Below are 21210 nucleotides of genomic sequence, written 5' to 3' on the forward strand. Positions count from 1 at the left end.
GATTTATATGTGGTAAGACACATATATTTCTCATTCCCTTCATTCATTGTTTGAGTATCATACCCATGGGAATATATATCATTAAAACTCAACAAATTTCTTTTCGATTGTGGTGAATATAAAGCATCATTGATCAAAAATTTTGTACCATTAGGTAACAAAAATTGTGCTTTACCACATCCTTTAATCAAGTCTACAGGACCTGATATTGTATTCACCGTTGTTTTTGTTGGTTTTAGTTCCAAGAAATATCTTTTATCTCGGAGGATAGTGTGCGTTGTACCACTATCGGGTATGCAAACTTCAGCTTTGCTCATAGCATTTTCCATATTTGAACTTCAAAAAATATGCAATGAAAAAAAATTAATGACAATACATATTTAAATATAACACATATCATAATTGTACAATAAAACATTATCATATAAATACATGAAAAATAAATTATTGTACATTTATATTCTACCACTATATTGTTCATTTTCAGAGAAATCATTGAGAAAATCTGCAGCATCAATATTGTTCATTTCTATCCCACCAACATATTGATCAGAGAAATCATTCATAAAATCAGCAGCATCAAAATGAGTTGAATCACTCAAACGATCACTTCGCTCAGTGAAGTTGGTCTCCTTTTCTTTCCGCTTTATCGATTCTTTATGAAGTTTGCAAAGATGCTCAGGGGCTCGACAAATACGAGACCAATGTCCTGGAGTACCGCATCTGAAACAAGAACTTTCAAATCTTTTCGAGTGATTTTCATTAACACTCATGTTTTCTTGATGCCTTTTCTGTGGATGGTTTGGGACGTTATTTTGAGATGAGTTATAGAAATAACTATCTCGATTATTTTCAAAACCACGGCCGCGTCCACGACCACGACCACTTCCTCGTCCACGTCCACGTCCACGACCTCGACCTCGACCTCGACCTCGACCTCGACCAAAACCTTGTCTTTGAATTTGATTTTGGTTTCCAGGTTTAAATTCATTTTTACTTACAGCATTTACTTCTGGAAATGCTGTTGATCCAGTGGGTCGGGACTGATGATTTCTCATTAATAGCTCGTTGTTCTTTTCCGCCACAAGAAGACAGGCGATGAGTTCAGAATATCTCGCAAATCCACGCACTCTATATTGTTGCTGTAGTGTTATATTTGATGCGTGAAACGTGGAAAATGTTTTTTCAAGCATTTCCGATTCTGTAACCTCATGTCCACAAAATTTTAACTGCGAGATTATTCTATACATCGCTGAATTGTAATCACTGACTTTTTTAAAGTCTTGGAATCTTAACATATTCCATTCATCACGGGCGGTCGGAAGTATAACTTCCCTTATATGTTCAAATCTCTCTTTTAATCCTTTCCACAGAGCCATGGGATCTTTTTCGATGAGATATTCACATTTTAAACCTTCATCAAGGTGTCGTCGTAAAAATATTATAGCTTTTGCTTTTTCTTGTGATGAAGATATACCATTTTCTTTAATGGTCTCGCTTAGACCCAATGACTCAAGATGCATTTCTACATCAAGAGTCCATGGCATATAGTTTTTCCCAGTAATATCAAGAGCGATGAATTCGAGCTTTGCCAAGTTTGCCATGGTGGTACTAAAAATTACGATGCATTTTATTAGTTAATGAATATTGCAATACAAAGTAATGGATAAACAACAAGTACAAGTATTCGTAAAAATAAAGAAAACACACGAGGAGGATATTCTCCGATAAATACAAGACTGGTGAGTATGATAACCAAAATAATTAAAAATAACCTCGTGAAAGCCATCTTCTTTTTTTCTTCGAAAATTTGATGAAGAATAATTTTTAGAGAAGAAGAGAAAGTTGGAGTGATTGAATGTATTTGTGAGATTGTATTTATAGAGCAAAAACTAGCCGTTTTGTTACCGTTTATTACCGTTGGTGTATAAGAAAATAAATGTATGTATTTGTATAATTTTATGGTAATAATATGGTGTATATAATATTAGTCATATTTAAATAATTATGTATATCATATCACATTATTATAATTAGGTGTCATAAGTTATTTTGTTTAAAAAACCTTATAGGCTTTTATACTTGTCGTATCCCTTACCGGGAGTGTGGGATGTCGTCTTAACATCCTCCCAGGATTTATAACAAGTTTTTGAAAAAATTATTTTTATTATTTCTAATAATAACATTATATTATATATTAAATATATAAACAATAAATAAATAACAGTAAAATAAATATTATTACTTTTGTTACCTTTTTCTTCTGTTCGGAGCTTGGAAAAATATGGAGGACTTTTAGAGCTTCGTGCTGATAACGTGTTGTGAAAAAGTAAAAATTTACGGTAAAAAGTAAAAATCTCAAACTCTTAAAATTATCACACTACACACTTTATAATATTTTTCTCTCAACTCAATTGTGATTTTCTTCACAAATGAGAGATCTATTTATAGAAAATTTTTACAAATAATCCAAAAATAAAATACATCATTACCTACATCATCACACCCTAATTTTCAATATTCAACACCTAATTTTACCTAATTTTCAACATTCACATTTTCAACACAAATATTTTTCACATTTTTAAATAATTTTTCAACATATATATATATATTATGCCCGAAATGCGCTTCCCGTCTCATATTTCCCAATATATCCCCGCATATGAACTGAGACTTAAAACTCACTGAAGGCCTGGTCTCTCCATTCTTCGTTCAATCTCCCCCTTCTCTCAAACATCATTGATTTCTCTCTGATTCACCGATCGAGCGGCTACAATCTATTAAGCCATGACGATGATGACTCCTCAGCCGTTGGATGTAACTCCGCTCTCTTCTTCTTCGCCCCCTTTTATCATTAAGTACCATTGTCAATTTTCAACGTTGTGTTATGTGTGATTGCATGCAAATTTCATTCTGTATTCTGTCATAAGAACTCTCAATTTATTATTTTTTCTTTTGCGGGGGATAATTACTTTTCGTCCTTGATTGCGCGTTGGTCTATGGGGCCTGAATGGTTGTGATCGACTAGGGTTTTGAGTGACTGGGAAGGGAGGTTTTAAGTGACTGAATTCAATTTTACCATGTTCAACGATTGAATTTGATCTTTTTATGGAGGTTTTAAATTGGGAAAATGGCTTGGGTTATTGGATCAGATGTGTTATTCTAATTTTTTTTTCTCGTCACACTGTAGCAGCAGGAAGACGAAGAGATGCGGGTACCGCAATCTGATTTGGTCGAAGGTCCCCAGCCGTTGGTTGAAGGCCCTCAGCCCATGGAAGGTGATCTTTTTTCCGTCAGTGCTTGCGTTTTTGCTATCTGTTTGTTTAGCATTGCTTCCTTTTATGAAGTTTAAGTACTTTCCGGATTTTTTCTTTTATTTTTGTGAGATTTTTTTACGACGTTCATTCTGACACGCTGCATGTGGTTACTGGGTTGTTCAGATTCCAGTATATTGTTTGTACCAAAGTAAGTGAATTTTATGATGTTTTGTTGTATGTATATCTCAAGCGCTTTCATTTTCCCAGTGGCACCAGCGGACAATACTGAAACTGTGGAAAACCAGGCAAATGATGAACCTCTGGCATCTCGCTTCACGTGGACCATAGAGAACTTCTCTCGAGTGAATGTGAAGAAGCTTTATTCCGACGTTTTCGTTGTTGGGGGATATAAATGGTACTTGACAGCTGAATGCTACTATCTCTCTTCTTTTATATTGGCTTGTGTTTGGAAGAAAATTTATCTTGCTAGTCCAAACTAATCGAAGAACGATTCTTTATTTTTCTACGTCTCGATGCACTATAAAACCAGATTTCATGTTTATGTTGCTATGCATTCAGTAAGATCCTAATTGCCTTTTGGCTTGCGTTGTTTTTTGCAGGCGGGTGCTTATTTTCCCGAAAGGAAATAATGTCGATTACTTGTCGATGTATGTAGATGTTGCTGACTCAGCAACCTTGCCATATGGGTGGAATAGATATGCACAATTTAGCCTGGCTGTAGTTAATCAGGTGCATAACAGATATACAATGAAAAAAGGTATTTATGATGAATGACCTGTTTATCGTTCTTTTTGTGGGCCAGTGTGTATTGTCTACTAACATACAAACAAGTATTCTTGCGTACATCTGTACATGATTGTTGATTTAGTTTTTTAGTAATTGGGTGTTGTCATAGCGAATTTTATTTTTTAGTATTTATAATCAGTGTTCTCATCAAACCACCCTTCTTTTGTACGTATATTATTTTGTTAGCTAATTGATCTATTGGATCTTGCTAACTAAAATAGAAATCGTTGGATTGGAATTCTTGAAATGAAAACTGTAAAATAACTTCTTGCTTTATAATTACCTTACTTGTTGGGTTAACGTATTTTTCAGTGTTCTAAATTTCGGGCTAGGCGTGGGCAAACTCACCGAAAAAGTGCTAGTCGGCCAGCCTAGGTGGCCCTAGGCGCCGACTAATCGTCTAGGTGCTGTAGGCTTTCAATTTTTTTTTCCTTTTGGGCTTTTAGATTTAAAGCCCAATAAAAAGAAATTTGGTGTCTCATTTGTTAGCTTGCCCTAACAATTAAAAGCCTAGTTTTATAGGCCCTGAGGCCTAAATAACGTTGAAGAGGCAATCAATAGATCATTTCTCTTATGTCGAATATCTTTCATCTTCATCATTTGAGCCAAGGGGGAGAGTCTACGGTCTGTTGATTCTTGATACTGTAGAATCCACCTAGCGGCTCCTAGTCTCCACCTAGACGTCAGATGCTGTTCTGCCGCCCGACTAGCGCTTAATGAATTTTAGAAGCTTGGTATTTTTCTTCGAAATATTTGCTCGGTTGTTATATCATGGTACATCAATATTCAGTAAATTTTCCTCCGGAACAAAACATTTTCTGCCTGAGTTATGGTTGTTTTGCACCAATCCTTGTTTGTGGGTATCACAGACACACAGCACCAGTTCAATCAAAGGGAGAGTGATTGGGGTTTCACATCTTTCATGCCGCTTAGTGAGCTTTATGATCCGAACAAGGGATACCTTGTGAACGATACTTGTGTTATCGAGGCTGATGTTGCTGTTCGTAAGGTCATTGATTACTGGTCATATGACTCAAAGAAGGAGACAGGCTACGTTGGATTGAAGAACCAGGGAGCAACTTGTTACATGAACTCTCTACTCCAAACTTTGTATCATATTCCTTACTTTAGAAAGGTAATAATAGACTTTTCATTTATGTAGTTAAGATTTTCATATTTTCTTTAATGAACGGGCTTGTTATTAGGGGAGTATTAATACGCCTCACTCGAATGATGTCATATCAGGCTGTATACCATATGCCAACAACAGAGAATGACAACCCCACAGGGAGCATCCCCTTGGCTTTACAGAGCTTATTCTATAAGCTACAATATAATGACACCAGTGTGGCTACCAAAGAATTAACTAAATCTTTTGGATGGGATACACATGATTCCTTCATGCAGCATGATGTGCAAGAACTTAACCGAGTTTTATGCGAAAAGCTTGAAGACAAGATGAAGGTAAGTGGATGTGATGTGACCACCTTTCTGGATTTTTATTTTCTGATGTACTATCTATATAAGGTATGATGTAGATATAGCTGTTTTACTGGAACAGGGAACTGTTGTCGAGGGGACTATACAAAAGTTGTTTGAAGGGCACCATATGAATTACATTGAATGTATCAACGTAGACTTCAAATCCACACGAAAGGAATCATTTTATGGTATAATCTGTTTCTTATAGTAGCTCTTTAACTTTTTAGTGGACACAAAAATCATTGCATATACATGTTATTGTGGCAGACCTTCAACTTGATGTAAAAGGCTGTAAGGATGTTTATGCTTCCTTCGACAAGTATGTGGAAGTTGAACGGCTTGAAGGAGATAACAAGTACCATGCTGAAGAGCATGGTTTGCAGGTTTGTAGTGATCTGATGGATAATGATTTAATCCATAGATGCTACTATTTTTTAGGTTTGTTGTCTGAGACTATAAGGATGAATAGTAGGTTGTATTGAGCTGAAGCATGTTCAAGACCCGGAGAATTGATTGTTGGCTTGTTGAGAAATTTAAATTTAAATTTGCAAAAGTTATATAAAAAGGAGTTGGAAAGTTGACTTGGTGCTTATGAATTAGAGGAGCCAAATTAGAGGGTGGCTCTGAATTATGTTTCTTTAGAGAAAAGCTTTTGTTATGCTGTTTGAACATTGTTTCCAGTAGGGTGATTTTTCATGGGTGACGCCAATCATGGATGGCTGTTATTAAAGTATAATGAACTGCTATTTGGGGTTTTGGCTTCTCTAATGAACATTTCTTCGAGGTTTTTGTTTATGTTTGTCATGAAAGTTGATTAACTATGTTCTTTGTACATAAATTATTCTACAATCAGTTCTCTTGTTAAGAAATCAGCTGAAAATATTTTTTTGGACATTAGGATGCGAAGAAGGGGGTGCTTTTCATTGATTTTCCTCCAGTTCTGCAGCTTCAGTTAAAGCGTTTTGAGTATGATTTCATGAGGGATACAATGGTTAAGGTTAGTGGTTATAACTTTTGAAGTTTCATTGTTTGATTATTTTTCGTGTGTTTGTACTTTTTAGAGTAAAATTTGTTGCTTTTGTTTTCTTCACACAGTATTCTTTTGTTTGCCTCTTATGTTATGTTTACAATTATTGGCTTCATCCACATAATGAATCTAAGAGGGGTGAACAATTGTCACTTACCAAGTTAATTTCATGTTCAGTAGTTATGTCTTTGATTCTACTCGTTGATTGATCCTCTGTCTCTTTAAACCTGGTTGACAGCAAATTATAGTTTTCTTTTCAAGTTTATCCTAGACTTATGGATTACCAGGAAAAAAATTTCATACTTTCCACGTAAGTCTTCATAATAATAATAATAATTAAAACAAATGACCTTTCTGGGTGGGTCTGTATCTGTTCTTGATTGTTCTCTTGGTGAACTTTAGGATTGTAATAGGCATTTATTGGAGAATTTTTTTATTTATTTTATGTAGCATTCTCCTTCCCTTCTCTGATCATTATTGGAGGATTAAGCTGAATCTGTTCGTGGTTCTCCCTCCCTACATTTGAGTATTTTATTACATTACTATTGCAGCCTCAGTTTTCTGGTTGTGCTGGTGGCTGGTGTTCACTATAGCTTCCCAAGTTAATTTCAAATGATTGTTATACTTGGCACCTGTGGTCGATGATGCTGTCTAAATCTTACTCTATCCAATGTCATGTTGATGTGATTTGTGTGAATGTATCTTGACCATATGGTTTTCCTGTCTACTTTCTATATTATTTTCGAGGCAGATTTTCTCCAAGAAACAAGCTTCGTCAGAAGTTCATCTCTTTCTCTATCTCATAGATGTTATTTTAATTTATTCTCCACACAGATGATATAATTACTCAACTTTGGATTGATTTGATTTTAAATTTTTCCTTGACATAATGGCTGCCTTGTATGCAACTTTGGAAAAATTGCTTCATGGTTGCAGATAAATGACCGCTATGAATTTCCATTGGAACTTGATCTTGATAGAGATAACGGAAAGTATTTGTCTCCAGAAGCAGATAGGAGCATACGAAACCTCTACATGCTTCATAGGTGGTTGTGCCTCCTTTGTGTATTACCTATCTGACTAACTTTATCTATGTTTTCAACCTTTTAGCTCTCTCTTTTCTTGTGGGTATCAATGACAACCACTTATTTGGCTTTGAGGAATATGTTAGAAACTCAATAAAAGTCGGCCTTCTCCTTAAATGAACTTATGTCTCAGTTTCTCTATGTGTGTCTTTGCTCCCTGTAGATTTTTCTTGTTTTTTGGCAACACCAACTTGAATTTGAGTTGGAGTTATTGGTTAATGACCTGCATTTCCTACTACCCAGTCCATTTTAGCCTTTTGTTATAGATGGTAGCCAGAAAATGAACTTTGTAAAATGATTTATAGTTTATTCTTCTATTCAACGGCCATATCTCATAAACTTTTTGTGGCAGCCTTATAAAATAGTATATCGCTTGGTGTGTGAGTAAATGCTCGCCCAACCTCGGTGTTGCATCTTTATGTACAAGTTTCAACTATATTTTACCTTTTCAGTATTGTATATTACATCTTTTTAGAGTGAAAATTATTACTACATAATTTGATTAGTCATTAACTTTTCTCAGGTATGGCATGAAATTGTCATATTACTGATCTTTGAAAATGATAATTCTGTATTTTGGTTCTTGCGCGTGAGGCCTTGGCAAGGTCGTCCATGACATTAGCTACAATAATTAGGCTGTTACTTGTTTGGATTTTGAACTTGGCCGGCCTGACCTTTTCTTCTTATTTATTTCCCTTCTCAACAGTGTTTTGGTGCATAGTGGTGGAGTGCATGGTGGACATTATCATGCTTTCATGAGGCCGACACTCTCTGATCAATGGTACTGCACATGCTTGTGAAGAATTTCCCCCCTCACCCATCCCTGCGCCCACACAAACACACATCTACTTTCCCATCTTCATTTATTGTATGGACACAACATATATGCAATTTTTGTAATTCATCCATCAGTTCACCTTTACTAAATTGCTAGACGACTACACTCTCTTCGGTATGATAAAATTGTTAAGGTACTGAGACTGCATGATGATTATCCTCACAGGTACAAATTTGATGATGAGAGGGTCACTAAGGAAGATGTGAAGAAAGCATTGGAGGAGCAATATGGCGGTGAAGAAGAGGTGGCATTTCTTTCTCTTGATTTCAACTTCTTGCTTTCCCTTTCTGGTGTGTTGCTTATCTTCACTTTATCCTCCAGTTACCACAGACAAATCCTGGATACAATAACACTCCATTTAAATTTACGAAGTACTCAAACGCATACATGCTGGTGTATGTACGAGTGAGTGACAACGATAACATAATTTGTGATGTGGATGAAAAGGATATTGCTGAACATCTGAGGGTAATTTTTGCTTACGTGAACATGGAATTGTCCCAATCTAATCATCGCTTTGCATAAGTTTATCATTAAACATGCCATACTATCCTTTCCCCAGATAAGGCTGAAAAAAGAGCAAGAAGAAAAGGAGGACAAGAGAAGATATAAAGCTCAGGCACACCTTTATACTATCATCAAGGTTATATTTTCATTCTAAAGTAAAATTGATTGTGGCATTTCTAGGTATGGGTTGTTGAAGCAATTTATTCATGTTTGCAGGTTGCTCGTGATGAGGATTTGAAGGAACAGATTGGAAAGGATATATATTTTGATCTTGTTGATCATGATAAAGTCCGCAACTTTCGAATTCAGAAACAATTAACATTTAACCTTTTCAAGGTACCTTTTTTTTCATGTTCAATATATTAAATAGTTTATTACTTTGATCTATTTCTTTTAGGTCTAGAAAATGAATGTTTGGGTGCAATTAAAGCTTTTAGATGGGCTATATAGTACTTNGAGAATTTCACCGCATTTTAGAACACAGGGTTACACACACGATTTGAATTAGTATTAGCATATATAGTTGCACTCTTACTTTCTGTAAACACTGAGGTGAGGTAAATGATTAGTGTTAGTACCTTCATGATTTGAATTCAAAGATAACCTTGATTGACGGAATGGAAATATTAATGAATTCAACCGAGATCTGTGGAGTTCAGTTGAGCGAAGGAGAATTTCACCGCATTTTAGAACACAGGGTTACACACACGATTTGTTGTGGGATGCTAATTCTCTAAATCTAATGAAAATATGGAAAAAGAAAACAACATGCTATAATGTTCATGCCATTATACAGTAATTTTAATTGCATCTTGGCATGTCATGCCATTATACAGTAATTTTAAACGCGTCTTGACATGTTTGTTCTTGACACTCCTTGTCAAAGCTAAACACAACTAGCTAGTAGAGATTGAGAGTGTAACTTCTTTGAGGAATTTTGCAGATTCATTTCTCAACCTTTTGGGTTTACTTATGCTTCAATAATTTTATTTTAATCGTTTTTTTTAATACTTCTTGCTTTTATTTTATATTTGTTTAATAGAACAAGCTAAAGCATATGTCTTATTTATTTCACGTTCTGGTTGAATGCTAATGATCTGATGTTAATTTGAAGGAGGAGGTTGCTAAAGAATTTGGTATACCAGTTCAATTCCAGCGTTTTTGGATTTGGGCCAAAAGACAAAACCATACTTACCGCCCAAACAGGCCATTGACACCACAGGAGGAGGCGCAAACTGTAAATAACAATGCAATTTATTTTCCATTTACCTCTTACAATCACAGAAAAAATCCTTTTTGAGAATTCATAGTGTGCTCACATATTGAGTGAATTCAGGATTTTAAATTGTGAGTTGTGTGTATGATATGATCAAGCACAAATATTGCACTTTACCAGTAATTAATGGGTAAGAATGATTGTAAAATGTGTGGGCTCCAATTTGAGCGGAGGTAACTGGATTAGTCCAATGTGCGATCTATGCTCAGAAATTATATGTCCGTGGTTATGGTCCCAAATTTTGTCTTGGAAATCAGTTATTAGGTGTGGATAGCATGAGCCTTGTATGGGCTTTTAATTCAAAAAACTTCTTCAGTGAAATTTTAGAGGCAGAGTCAAACTTTAGTGGCTGTGGTTTTCTCCTTGTGCATGGTGAGTGGTCTAAATATCCAACTATCGATGTTGGATGTTTCTGAGTAACTACCAGAACAAACCAAAATCTGACCACCATGAATAAGCTCCATTAAAGTTCTTGAATTTTGGCTTGCCAATATTATCTTTCCTAATTATCATTCATGTAAGGTGGACCATTATAGTGCTGTAACAGTTGACACTTGACAGTGAGGCCTGGGTTGATGGTTGACCCTTACGGGAAACAAAAAATTATCAGCACCTGCTTCTTCGGCATCTATGCTAAAGAAAAGCATGTGATTTGTGATGAAACTCCTTGGTTTGAAATGCCTATTGAGATCATTAGCATGCAATTTAATAAGGAGCGTTAGTAGTGGTTTGATTATTTTTCTGCTCATAATGATTGGGTTAAGATCCTTCACAACTTTTAATTTCTCATTGTATATATTTGGCTAGAGGGGGGTGAGTTGTCTTGGATATCATAAATTGAGAATTCCTTTCAGATTTTTTCCTTTTGCCGATTCAGAAGCCTATCAATTTTCATATGTCGGGGGGGGGGGGGGGGGGGGGGCTGTAAAGGCATCAAACTAACTGATACCTAAATTTCAAAACCAAATAATCCACCCCTATGAATATTTATAATCACAAACGGCTGAATTACCTATAAAATGCTTACCTTGAATTGTGTGCTGGATGTCCAAACAATATTCCTTTAGAGTTTAGTCTGATTGAAGGACATCAAATTATTCTCTTTATGCATTTGGCTGTCTCTTAATCCACTAATTACCCTTTCTTTCCACAATTATAGTTCTTCAATGATCTAATGTTCTATTTTCATTGCCTTCTGTGTATTCAAAGATGCAACCAATATCTCTCCCTGTTTCTTACCCTAATTGATCAAATGATGCCACCTGAATATATCTCATGGCATGACTAGCATTAATGCACATGTGAACGCTTTGAAAAATTTTGTTTCAGCCTTTTGATTTTGATGCCCTTGCTTCTGTTCAACGATTCCTCGTATCCATATGGATACCATCATTGCCTTGATATGAGATACATGTTGGAGATGGTTTTGATTACTCATTTACATTCCATTTTGCCATGCTTCATCTATTACCGTGAGACAAAACACTTTATAAGATACTGAATTCTACTTTATTTCCTTTTGTTAATTCTCTAAAATTTTATTCAACCTTTTGTCAATTATGTTGTACAGGTTGGAGCATTGAGGGAAGTTTCCAATAAGGCCCACAATGCAGAGTTGAAGTTGTTTTTGGAAATAGAGGATGGATTGGTATCTTCTTTACCACATTTTATATGACCTGGTTGCTGGCATTTGAATTGAACGTTGAAGGATATTCGTTGTTCCTATTTTACCTGCATTTATGTCAATGAATTACAGGGTTTACATCCTGTTCCTCCACCTGAAAAACTGAAGGATGACATACTGCTGTTCTTCAAACTTTATGACCCTGAAAAAGAAGAGCTTCGGTATTTATCTGAATGTATATATTGTTTGTAATTTTCGTTTAATTATGAGTACCGATTCAAGTTGATTTTTGCAATTTTCAGATATGTCGGGAGACTTTTTGTGAAAAGCTACAGCAAACCAATTGAGATCCTAACAAAACTAAATGTATTGGCTGGATTCGCTCCTGATGTAGAGATAGAAATCTTTGAGGTATTTCTGGCGCTACTTTACAGTCTCAGTTTGGACTTACTCTATTTAATCTGTGCTGTTGATCATATGTTTTACCTTTTGCCATTTAAGAGCATTGAATTATACTTGCGTAACTAATGTGGTGGGTTGCAATTTCTCTAGGAAATTAAATATGAGCCATCTGTTATGTGTGAACGCCTCGATAAAAGAGCTTCATTTCGGTTTAGTCAGGTATTTTATGTTGTATGTTAGTAGTTTTTTTATTCAATTGGGTTCTTTTTTTAAAAAATTTTATTGTTGTTATGGATGTTATTTTGTTACTCTTTCTTCCTCCATCTCTCCTTCCTAGATTGAAGACGGGGACATCATTTGCTTCCAAAAACGACCTCTGTCCGAAGTTCAAGAGAACATCAGATTTCCTGAAGTTCCATTATTTTTGGAATACGTGAAGAATCGCCAGGTCAATTTTGTACATTTTAGATGAAAAATTAACAATTGATTGCAAGACATGTGGTGGCACAATTTCTGTGCTTTGAATTTTCTCTGTTCTGTGCTATGCAGTTCTTCGTTATAATGATTTTTCCTAGTTGCGTGGCTGAAAAGCTACTTCCTGTCCCCTTCCCTTCTGACAGAAGTATTTCTTCTTCAATCTGTAGTTAATTTTTGCTTGAACTAATTTCATTATATATTTGCCCTTCTACAGGTTGTGCATTTTCGAGCTTTGGAGAGACCCAAGGAAGATGATTTTTCCCTGGATTTGTAAGTTTTTTAATACCATTTTAGTGACAGTTGATAATGCAAAATTAGGGTAACATTTTGATTTATTCCTTGAAAGCTTCAGAGAGAATTTTTATCATGTTTGGATTAAATCGACAGAGCAAAGAATCACTCGTATGATGATGTTGTGGAAAGGGTGGCCAAGCGCCTTGGCTTGGATGACCCATCTAAAATTCGGCTTACTCCTCATAATTGCTACTCTCAGCAACCAAAGCCTAATCCTATCAAATATAGATCAGTGGACCATTTGTTAGACATGCTGGTTCACTACAATCAGGTAGCTCAGCCGTAAACTGTTTTGCCCACTTGTATTTTGTTATGTTTCTTTGTTTTATTTTTTTGAAGGGGGGTGGTGGTGTTGGGGATGCTGAGACTGGTTAGACACTTAGACTGGGTGTTTGTGTTATTGTTAATGGATTGATGGTATTTGATTTCTCGTGATAGATCTCTGATACACTCTATTATGAAGTGCTGGACATCCCTCTTCCAGAATTGCAATGTCTGAAAACTCTGAAAGTTGCCTTCCATCACGCAACAAAGGATGAGGTGCTACTATTGCTGTGCTGCTTACTGATAATGTCATTTGTCTGCTTAAGTTTTATAAAATCATTAAACTTTACTACATTGTCTTTTCAGGCTTTAATTCTCAATATTAGATTGCCAAAACAAAGCACTGTTGGAGATGTCCTCAACGAGATTAAAACAAAGGCAACCTGTCAACCATTGCCTTTGCATAATATTTGTTTTTGTAGCAGCATAATATTGATGGGATCTCACATCTTATGCATCCAATCATAGGTAGAATTGTCTCATCCTAGTGCTGAACTCAGGTTGCTTGAAGTTTTTTATCACAAGATTTACAAGGTAATTCATCTACCCTGATATTGTTTCTTTTCTGGATATGTTGTCAATTGTTTGCTTTTGTGCTGTTTGCAGCGACTAGTTTAGACAAAATTGTGTATCTTTATCATACACTAGTCAGGATAGTTTTTAATGAATATCTTAGATATTAACGAAAATTTTACAAACGATCTGACCCTTGCATGATTCCTGAAATTCTGTTTAGAAAATTCTCCTTGATTTGCATTGGCTTGAATAGATATTCCAGTAGCTAATTTTCTGGAATTTTAATGTCGCATTGATTTTATTATCTTCTGAATTTCTGTGTCCTTCTAATCTATTCCGGGTTCCGCTTTCTTAATTTTGCAGATCTTTCCTGTCAATGAGAAAATTGAGAATATAAATGACCAATACTGGACATTGCGTGCTGAGGAGGTAAATTCACTTCTCAATATCTTTAACTACTTTGTTTTTGCACAATAGCCTGCACGGCTGTGAATCCTATTTTTAACTTTCAAAGTTGAAGCGTAGCCCGCAACATTAAAGATGAGTTTATTCAATATTATTTAGCAGCAGATGAATTATAAGCAATGTCTGATGATGTGTAGGAATACACAAGCACAACGATTTTGAAAAACCTTCCACCGTGTCTTAGTTGGAGATTACTTGTCTTATTTGCATTTTTTTTGCTGCTATGGCGAAAAGATTGACATTGTGTTTTTTGTTTATCTATATGGTTCGTAATTTCTAAATTTTGTTCTCTTTCAGATTCCAGAAGAAGAGAAGAACCTTGGGGCCAATGACCGGCTGATCCATGTTTACCATATTACAAAGGAGAGTGCGCAGAATCAAGTGGTACTAAAGCAGATCCTGCAGTAATTGCCATATAATGCTGTTTGGTTGTTTCTATACATAATCATCGTTCTCTGACAATAATGATCTTGAGTGATGCTAATATTCAATCTTATGCATGGATGTAGATATTGAACTGTGCAACCATTTATTTACTTGTTTGCATTATATGGAACAGCAAGTCACAAATTTTGGGGAACCATTCTTTCTTGTCATCCACGAAGGTGAAACATTAGAAAATGTTAAAGTACGAATTCAAAAGAGGTTGCAGGTTCCAGATGAGGAGTTTTCTAAGGTATGCCCTATTTTTACATTTGAACTTCAGAGATATTTGTTGAACAATTGTATTTGATATACGTTCTATTTTTTTTCTCGAGAATGAGTTCCCTTGGTTTTGCTAAAATACTATTTTTGATCAATGGATTTCTTCCTTCAGTGGAAGTTCGCATTTTTGTCCCTTGGACGCCCAGAATATCTCGAGGATTCTGACATTGTATCCAGTCGTTTTCAGGTAATTTTCCGGGTCTTTGTTGCTTGATTTTCAGTATTTTTTTGTTAGTGAATTATTTTATTTTTTCCTAGATGATAAATCAAGACAAATAACTTTCGTTTTTCTCTCTTCCAGAGAAGAGACATTTATGGCGCTTGGGAGCAGTACCTAGGGTTGGAACACTCAGACACTTCTCCTAAAAGGACTTACGCTGCAAGCCAGGTAATTGCGTCCGACTGCTATATAGGTGATAGATTTTATATGATTGATATAGCTGATAGGTTTTATATGATTGTCGCTTACCTTTTATTTAATTATGATTATGATGCAAGGCTATAAACAAAACTATAGAGGAACTTCATATGTTCATTCTGAATTATCTTTAAGTTTTGAACTGAATTCTCAGTTTTCCCGTTATGATATTGTTAAACTGTTTATAGTACCCAGATTATGGTCCGAACCTTATATCATATTTTACCCTTGTGACCATCACAGAACCGGCATACATTTGAGAAACCTGTGAAAATATACAATTGAGTGGGAAATGCACCTGAAAATATGCTTACTTTGATATCAAAACAAGAAGGCGAAAATCTTGAAGTGTGGATATTCAAAGGAGGAAACAAGCATAAAGATGCTTGATGATCGTTCTTTCTTCTCATCTCCTAGGGATCAAGGGTTGTTTTCAGTATTATCTTGTCTTACAACTTGAATTGGATGAAGGGCTTTCGGTCTTTAGATGTACTTTGATTTTTTGGTGGTGGGTAGATATTATTCTGCTTCTCTATCTTCCAATTTTAACATTGGTTGAAGTACTTTCCTTTGTAAGTTATTTTACTTATTCTTAAATTTTGATTGATGGGGTTGTATAGTTGCTATAGTTAGGCCTCCGTTTAGCGCTTTTTCCTTTGTTCGAGTTTCATATCTTTTTGTTTTGACTGTATTTCATGTTTTATAGGGGACAGTATATGATGTACAAGAGACGGTTAATCTTGCAAATGAGAAAAATATAAAAAGTAGACCCTTTAATGCTTAGTATTTCTCTGCACGATCTCATATTTATGTAATAGATAGATAGATATCCACTTTCCCTGGTGAGACTGATAAGATAATTTCTACAGAGTGGCCTTTTGATACCATTAAGACAGTTAATCATTCATGATATTTTGTAGAACACAACTAACAAGCATGCTTTAATACCACTATACTCTTAAAAAAATGGACTAAGAGAAATTTTTGCTTATAGTTTGTTTACTAAGATATGCAAAATGGTTGATACTAAATTCAGAAAGTAATGAAGGATACACAGTTGAAATGCGCTTTTATTTATTATTTCTCACGGGCTATATATATATATATGTGTGTGTGTGTGTAAATCAACATTGGAATTAATATAAACGACTCGAGCAAACATTTTATTGATTTGTACGGTCATATAGATGTAATTTTGAAGCAGAAAAAAAGAGAGAATTGCTTATTAGTAAGGCAGTAGACTTTTTATGTTAGATTGCGCAAACTTATATATATATATATATATATAAAAATATATAAAAATATATATACATTGTTATCAAATGCTTGCGCCTGTAGCTCAGTGGATAGAGCGTCTGTTTCCTAAGCAGAAAGTCGTAGGTTCGACCCCTACCTGGCGCGTACTGTGTACGGTTCTCTTTTTTTCTTTTTTCTTTTTCCTTTTACAAACTAGAAAATAGTCCAAACTAGAAAATAGTCCACGACTCTACATGCAGATAGATCCCTTAAAACGCGGTGGTCTTAATCTCTTTTTGTCACTTTGAATTCCAAGAATTCATCAAGAGGAAAATCACAACAAAATTTGGTACATCAACTTCATGATCAAGTTATAATTCTTGCCCCATTACATTTTCGTCTCTCCTATTTCGATTTCTTAATTTGTTATGTATGAAGAGAGGGACCCCAAAAATATATTATATCAAACATACATGATATATCTTTTCGTCCACGTTAAATATCTCTAGGAGAAAGAGACAGAGAACCATACGAAGCAATAAGACCGATCCAAACTCTGGTTCAATTCAAATATTTGGCGCACCAGAAACTACGCATAACAATAACTTGAATATATTGTATTTTGCCAAGATGGTCGTGAACTTTTTACATCACGTAACTTGTTCTTTAATTGTTGAAAGGAAGAAGTATCTTCCATCGTTTTTCACCTTTGCGAGCTTGGGTTGGGTGATTTACAAACTACAGATGTTGGGTTCGACCAAAAGTGGTTAAACCAGCCCATGCGCTCAATATGGAATATAAGGTCCATATCACAGCTTAGAAAAGTACTTCATTACAATTTCATCAAACGCACTGCGGGAGCTAGAATCCCAAACCATAACCATGCCATGCGTTTAAAACAACATTTTGAATGGGATGTCAAGGCACAATAATAGCTGCAATTTAACAGCGGCAATCTCAAATCGCAGCTGGTAGTGCAGTCGTGAAAGTGTACTGGACTTTCCCGAAAGATAGCCGACAAGGTGATGGCAGAAAGCCAACTCTAGTTGTCCCACAATGAAGTGTTACTTGAGTCATACGAAGGCTTGTAGAACACGAGAAGATTCCAAATTCATGCCCGCAGGAAACAGTGTGGTTCACAAAGGCATTCAATGGCATGCAACAGCTTTCTACGTGGGCCAACAGCATCTGCACCCATATCTTTAAGCTTTTTCATGTTAAGTTTTGCCAGATGAAATTTTCCAACACATCTCCCATGAAAAATATTAATAAATCTGCCGAGCCCAAGGGAAACTAGCCAATTTTCCAATCCTCCAGCCTTTTTCAGTTTTTTCCCGAGATATGATGCTCTCATCCTTTGATTCAGTAACACTCTACTTAAATCATACATCATGAAGCCTTTGCTCACTTTTGTGGCAGTACAAAATCCAATATTTGAGTCTTCTCCAAACCTATGAAGTGGTGAATCGTCTAAGGAAATTCTCTGTGATGGAGTTGGTGGCTTTTGGGGTGTTAAAGTGGGTTCAGGAGGATGAACGGTTTCTGTAGATGGAGTGGTATGCTTGGGTGATAGTGTAATGGATTTCTCAGTTTGACGAACTAATTGTTTCGGGGAAGGGGTCAATGATGGGCATTGTGACTGGGAATTTGTTTTTCTGGGAATTTCGTGTAGCTGACCCTCCCCTGCAATAGGAAACGTGGACTGCATATTAATAGGTAATGCTGGGATTATAATTGTGACTCGCTGTTTCTTGACCAGTGTCCAATCACCGTGATCCAGTGGATCAACTTCAGAGACACCTTGGATTTTCTTATTCTTGCCAACACCAAAGGGAACATGTTTTTGTTTTGGCTTCACCATTTGTTCTGGACCTGGATACATTGAACCATGTCAGGAAACAATTTCCACTTGGAGAATAAGATATCATAACTGAAAGTATTCAAGTCACTTGTAAGAAATCATAACTGAAAATATTGAGTCACTTGGAGAATAAGAAATCACAACTGAAAGTATTCAAGCCGACTAGTAATAAAGGCTTTATAGGTTTGTTTGTGTTAAGTGGTGAGCGTAGTGACCACCATGAGCGCAAGGTCATTTTTAATGATGAAGAAATTGTTATTGTCCAATATTATTTTGGCCCAAGTTGTATAATTTTTATCCAATATATACACCACCTTTGATGCTCCGAATGTTGGGTCATAAATCCCAAACTTATTAGTTACTCCATAAATTTATTGTGAAGCGGTAGTGGACGTAATAATGTCCACCCCTTAAGCAGTTGATACTCACAACTGCCTATTCTGGACGACATTTACTCAACAACAAATATTTGAAGCATGAACCTTAATCTTGTATATAATGTAAATATCAGCCATATTATCGACACAAACCTGATGACAGCCCTTCCCAACTTAACACTCCCCTTGATTCTCAATGAGAGCATCATTATTATATCATGAACCCAGAAGTAGAGCCCAAAACCAAAAATATTAGCCTTTTAAGCGGAGGAACCTCCAAAGATTGTTATATGCTCCACAGTAGCTTGTGTAGCCGATGTAAAATGTCATGTACGTGCAATGTTAAGAAATAGTTTGCTAATGAAAACTACATATAAAAAAAGTTTAAGTCATACGTTCAATCTGTAAGGGTTAAAAAAAAAGAAAGTACATGTTTTCTTTCACAAAAACATCATAGACCATAAACAAAACAACAGTTTTAACAGCATCAAACGAGAAATGATACCAAATACAGTCTACATCAAAATTTCAAAACCAACCATAGATTCTGGGGACCGGACTGAATATAAACAGAAAGTCACTCAAAAACTATACAATTCAGTACTGCAGACATCAAATCTACATCGAAGAGGTAACAGCGAACCACGTAGCCTCTTATTTAATCATGTTCGACCGCCCATTAAGCCAAAATTATTGGAGAATCACGTTCCAACCTGCTTTCCAACAGTGGAATGGGAGCAAAAAATGGAATTTCTTTGACTTACATTCATCTAAGACTCCAATCTCAACAACATAAATAAAATGAAAATCAGAGCCAGAAAATTTGGTTCACAATCTGATCGCATCTCGTACCAAAAATGGAAAATTCAAATCAAGAAAAGAGTATCACAGATGATGGAGCTGGTCATGCTCGGGGACTCCAATAAATATCGATCAAGTATCCACTTGTACAAAAATACTATAACAATTAAAAAGCGACCCAAACATTTCATTCCACAAAACTCATGATTTTGTTAATATACACAGATAAAACCTGATGATTTTCGTCCTGGATTATCGAACAAAATCGAAACCCTCGTGATTCGGGTCGGTTGTGAGGTTTGATTTCTTCACGGTTTCTGCGTGGTTACGGGTTGATCCATATTTATATCAAGGGAACAAGATGGGTCCTTTTGTTTTTGTTTTTTATTTAGAGTAAGTCTCACGTGAGACCGTCTCACGGATCTTAATTTGTGAGACAGGTCAATCCTACCATATTCACAATAAAAAGTAATACTCTTAGCATAAAAAGTAATACTTTTTCATAGATGACCCAAATAAGAGATCCGTCTCACAAATACGACCCGTGAGACCGTCTCACACAAGTTTTTGTTTTATATATTTATTGTTTATGATTTATATTAAAAGTTTAATTTTTAATCTAACCACGATTATTTATAATAATTTTGAAATATGTGCTATTATTGAGAGCATAATTGGTGCTCAATTTGATTATTCATAGATAAAAAAATTTGAATTTTTTTATATTTTTAACAAATAATCAAAATAATTCTAAGTCTAATTTAATTCATTTTTTTTTGTTCACAGCTATAACATCGAATGAAATTATTTTGTTTATATACTTTAGTAAAAGATGTACACGCGTTGCATGCGTTATTATTATTTTTAATTTGATCGAATAATACTAAGTAATTCATACGAAATTATTTTCAATATGTTAACCTAGAATTTGACATTATGTACGTAGGAGCAAATATTTTACACCCCAAAATTGATTTTACACCCGAAAACATCATAGTAAATATTAAACAACAATCACTTGTCATAAATCTGATATACTATATACGTGAATTCGAGTTTAACAAAGAGAAATTAGTGTGATGATAATTTTTTTCAATCTCTAAAATATATTTTTTTCTCGAATGACGGTTACAATTTGGTAATTTCTTTTTGAAAAAAACTCAGAAATATTTAAATTTGATTTTTCATTTTACAAATTTAATTTCTAATTTTTTAAAAACTATTAGAAAAAAATGATTATGCTAACTTACAACACGTGAGTTGGTAAGACTCAAGGTGACGTGAGAAGATATTATTTGGCAACACAAGATTGATTTTCGTGTGAAACATATTGCTTATTGAAATATCGTGAAAATGTGCTCAAAGAATCAGTATATGCAGTCATCTCTTAATTTACCATATGAAGGGGGAAACCTTTATAAATTAAAA

At 35.1% G+C, this 21210-nt stretch overlaps 2 protein-coding genes and 1 non-coding gene across 5 annotated transcripts; 2 read left to right on the forward strand and 1 right to left on the reverse strand.

Annotated features, from left to right (window-relative positions):
- The first annotated feature begins 2636 nt into the window (after nt 1-2636).
- LOC140956417 (ubiquitin C-terminal hydrolase 12-like) lies at nt 2637-16290 on the forward strand. 3 transcript variants are annotated; one of them, XM_073413153.1, is made up of 32 exons: nt 2637-2820; nt 3194-3281; nt 3528-3675; nt 3881-4038; nt 4937-5202; nt 5313-5531; nt 5629-5737; nt 5817-5932; nt 6448-6546; nt 7513-7622; nt 8368-8442; nt 8665-8743; nt 8821-8967; nt 9062-9142; nt 9223-9342; nt 10121-10243; nt 11853-11930; nt 12039-12127; nt 12209-12317; nt 12459-12527; nt 12646-12756; nt 13000-13055; nt 13173-13350; nt 13518-13619; nt 13710-13781; nt 13872-13937; nt 14283-14348; nt 14682-14768; nt 14944-15060; nt 15202-15276; nt 15391-15477; nt 15751-16290. In XM_073413153.1, exons 1-32 carry the CDS (start codon nt 2791-2793, stop codon nt 15790-15792), a joined length of 3372 nt encoding a protein of 1123 aa, XP_073269254.1. In that variant the 5' UTR covers nt 2637-2790; the 3' UTR covers nt 15793-16290. The 3 variants fall into 3 exon arrangements, with proteins under 3 accessions (XP_073269254.1, XP_073269256.1, XP_073269255.1); XM_073413155.1 differs by having other exon boundaries at nt 8830-8967; XM_073413154.1 differs by having other exon boundaries at nt 3197-3281.
- Nucleotides 16291-16835: 545 nt separating this feature from the next.
- TRNAR-CCU (transfer RNA arginine (anticodon CCU)) lies at nt 16836-16908 on the forward strand. Its single transcript has one exon. It is a non-coding gene; the product is annotated as a tRNA-Arg (tRNA).
- Nucleotides 16909-17532: 624 nt separating this feature from the next.
- On the reverse strand, nt 17533-19609 carry LOC140990856 (uncharacterized). The gene is made up of 2 exons (XM_073460683.1): nt 19576-19609; nt 17533-18615 (listed from the first exon to the last, which is right to left on the reverse strand). The coding sequence occupies exons 1-2, from the start codon at nt 19592-19594 to the stop codon at nt 17855-17857; spliced, it is 780 nt and encodes a 259-aa protein (XP_073316784.1). The 5' UTR covers nt 19595-19609; the 3' UTR covers nt 17533-17854.
- Nucleotides 19610-21210: the final 1601 nt, after the last annotated feature.

The sequence above is a fragment of the Primulina huaijiensis genome, chromosome 13 (assembly GCF_012295235.1).
Source record: "Primulina huaijiensis isolate GDHJ02 chromosome 13, ASM1229523v2, whole genome shotgun sequence".
NCBI lineage: Eukaryota > Viridiplantae > Streptophyta > Magnoliopsida > Lamiales > Gesneriaceae > Primulina > Primulina huaijiensis.

Excerpts from the sequence above, each read along its gene's own strand:
- LOC140956417 (XM_073413153.1), top strand. The coding sequence starts at position 2,791 with ATGACGATGATGACTCCTCAGCCGTTGGAT. Across the intron at positions 11,931-12,038 it reads TGGAAATAGAGGATGGATTG|GGTTTACATCCTGTTCCTCC; the intron begins GTATCTTCTTTA and ends AATGAATTACAG. Across the intron at positions 14,349-14,681 it reads GGACATTGCGTGCTGAGGAG|ATTCCAGAAGAAGAGAAGAA; the intron begins GTAAATTCACTT and ends GTTCTCTTTCAG.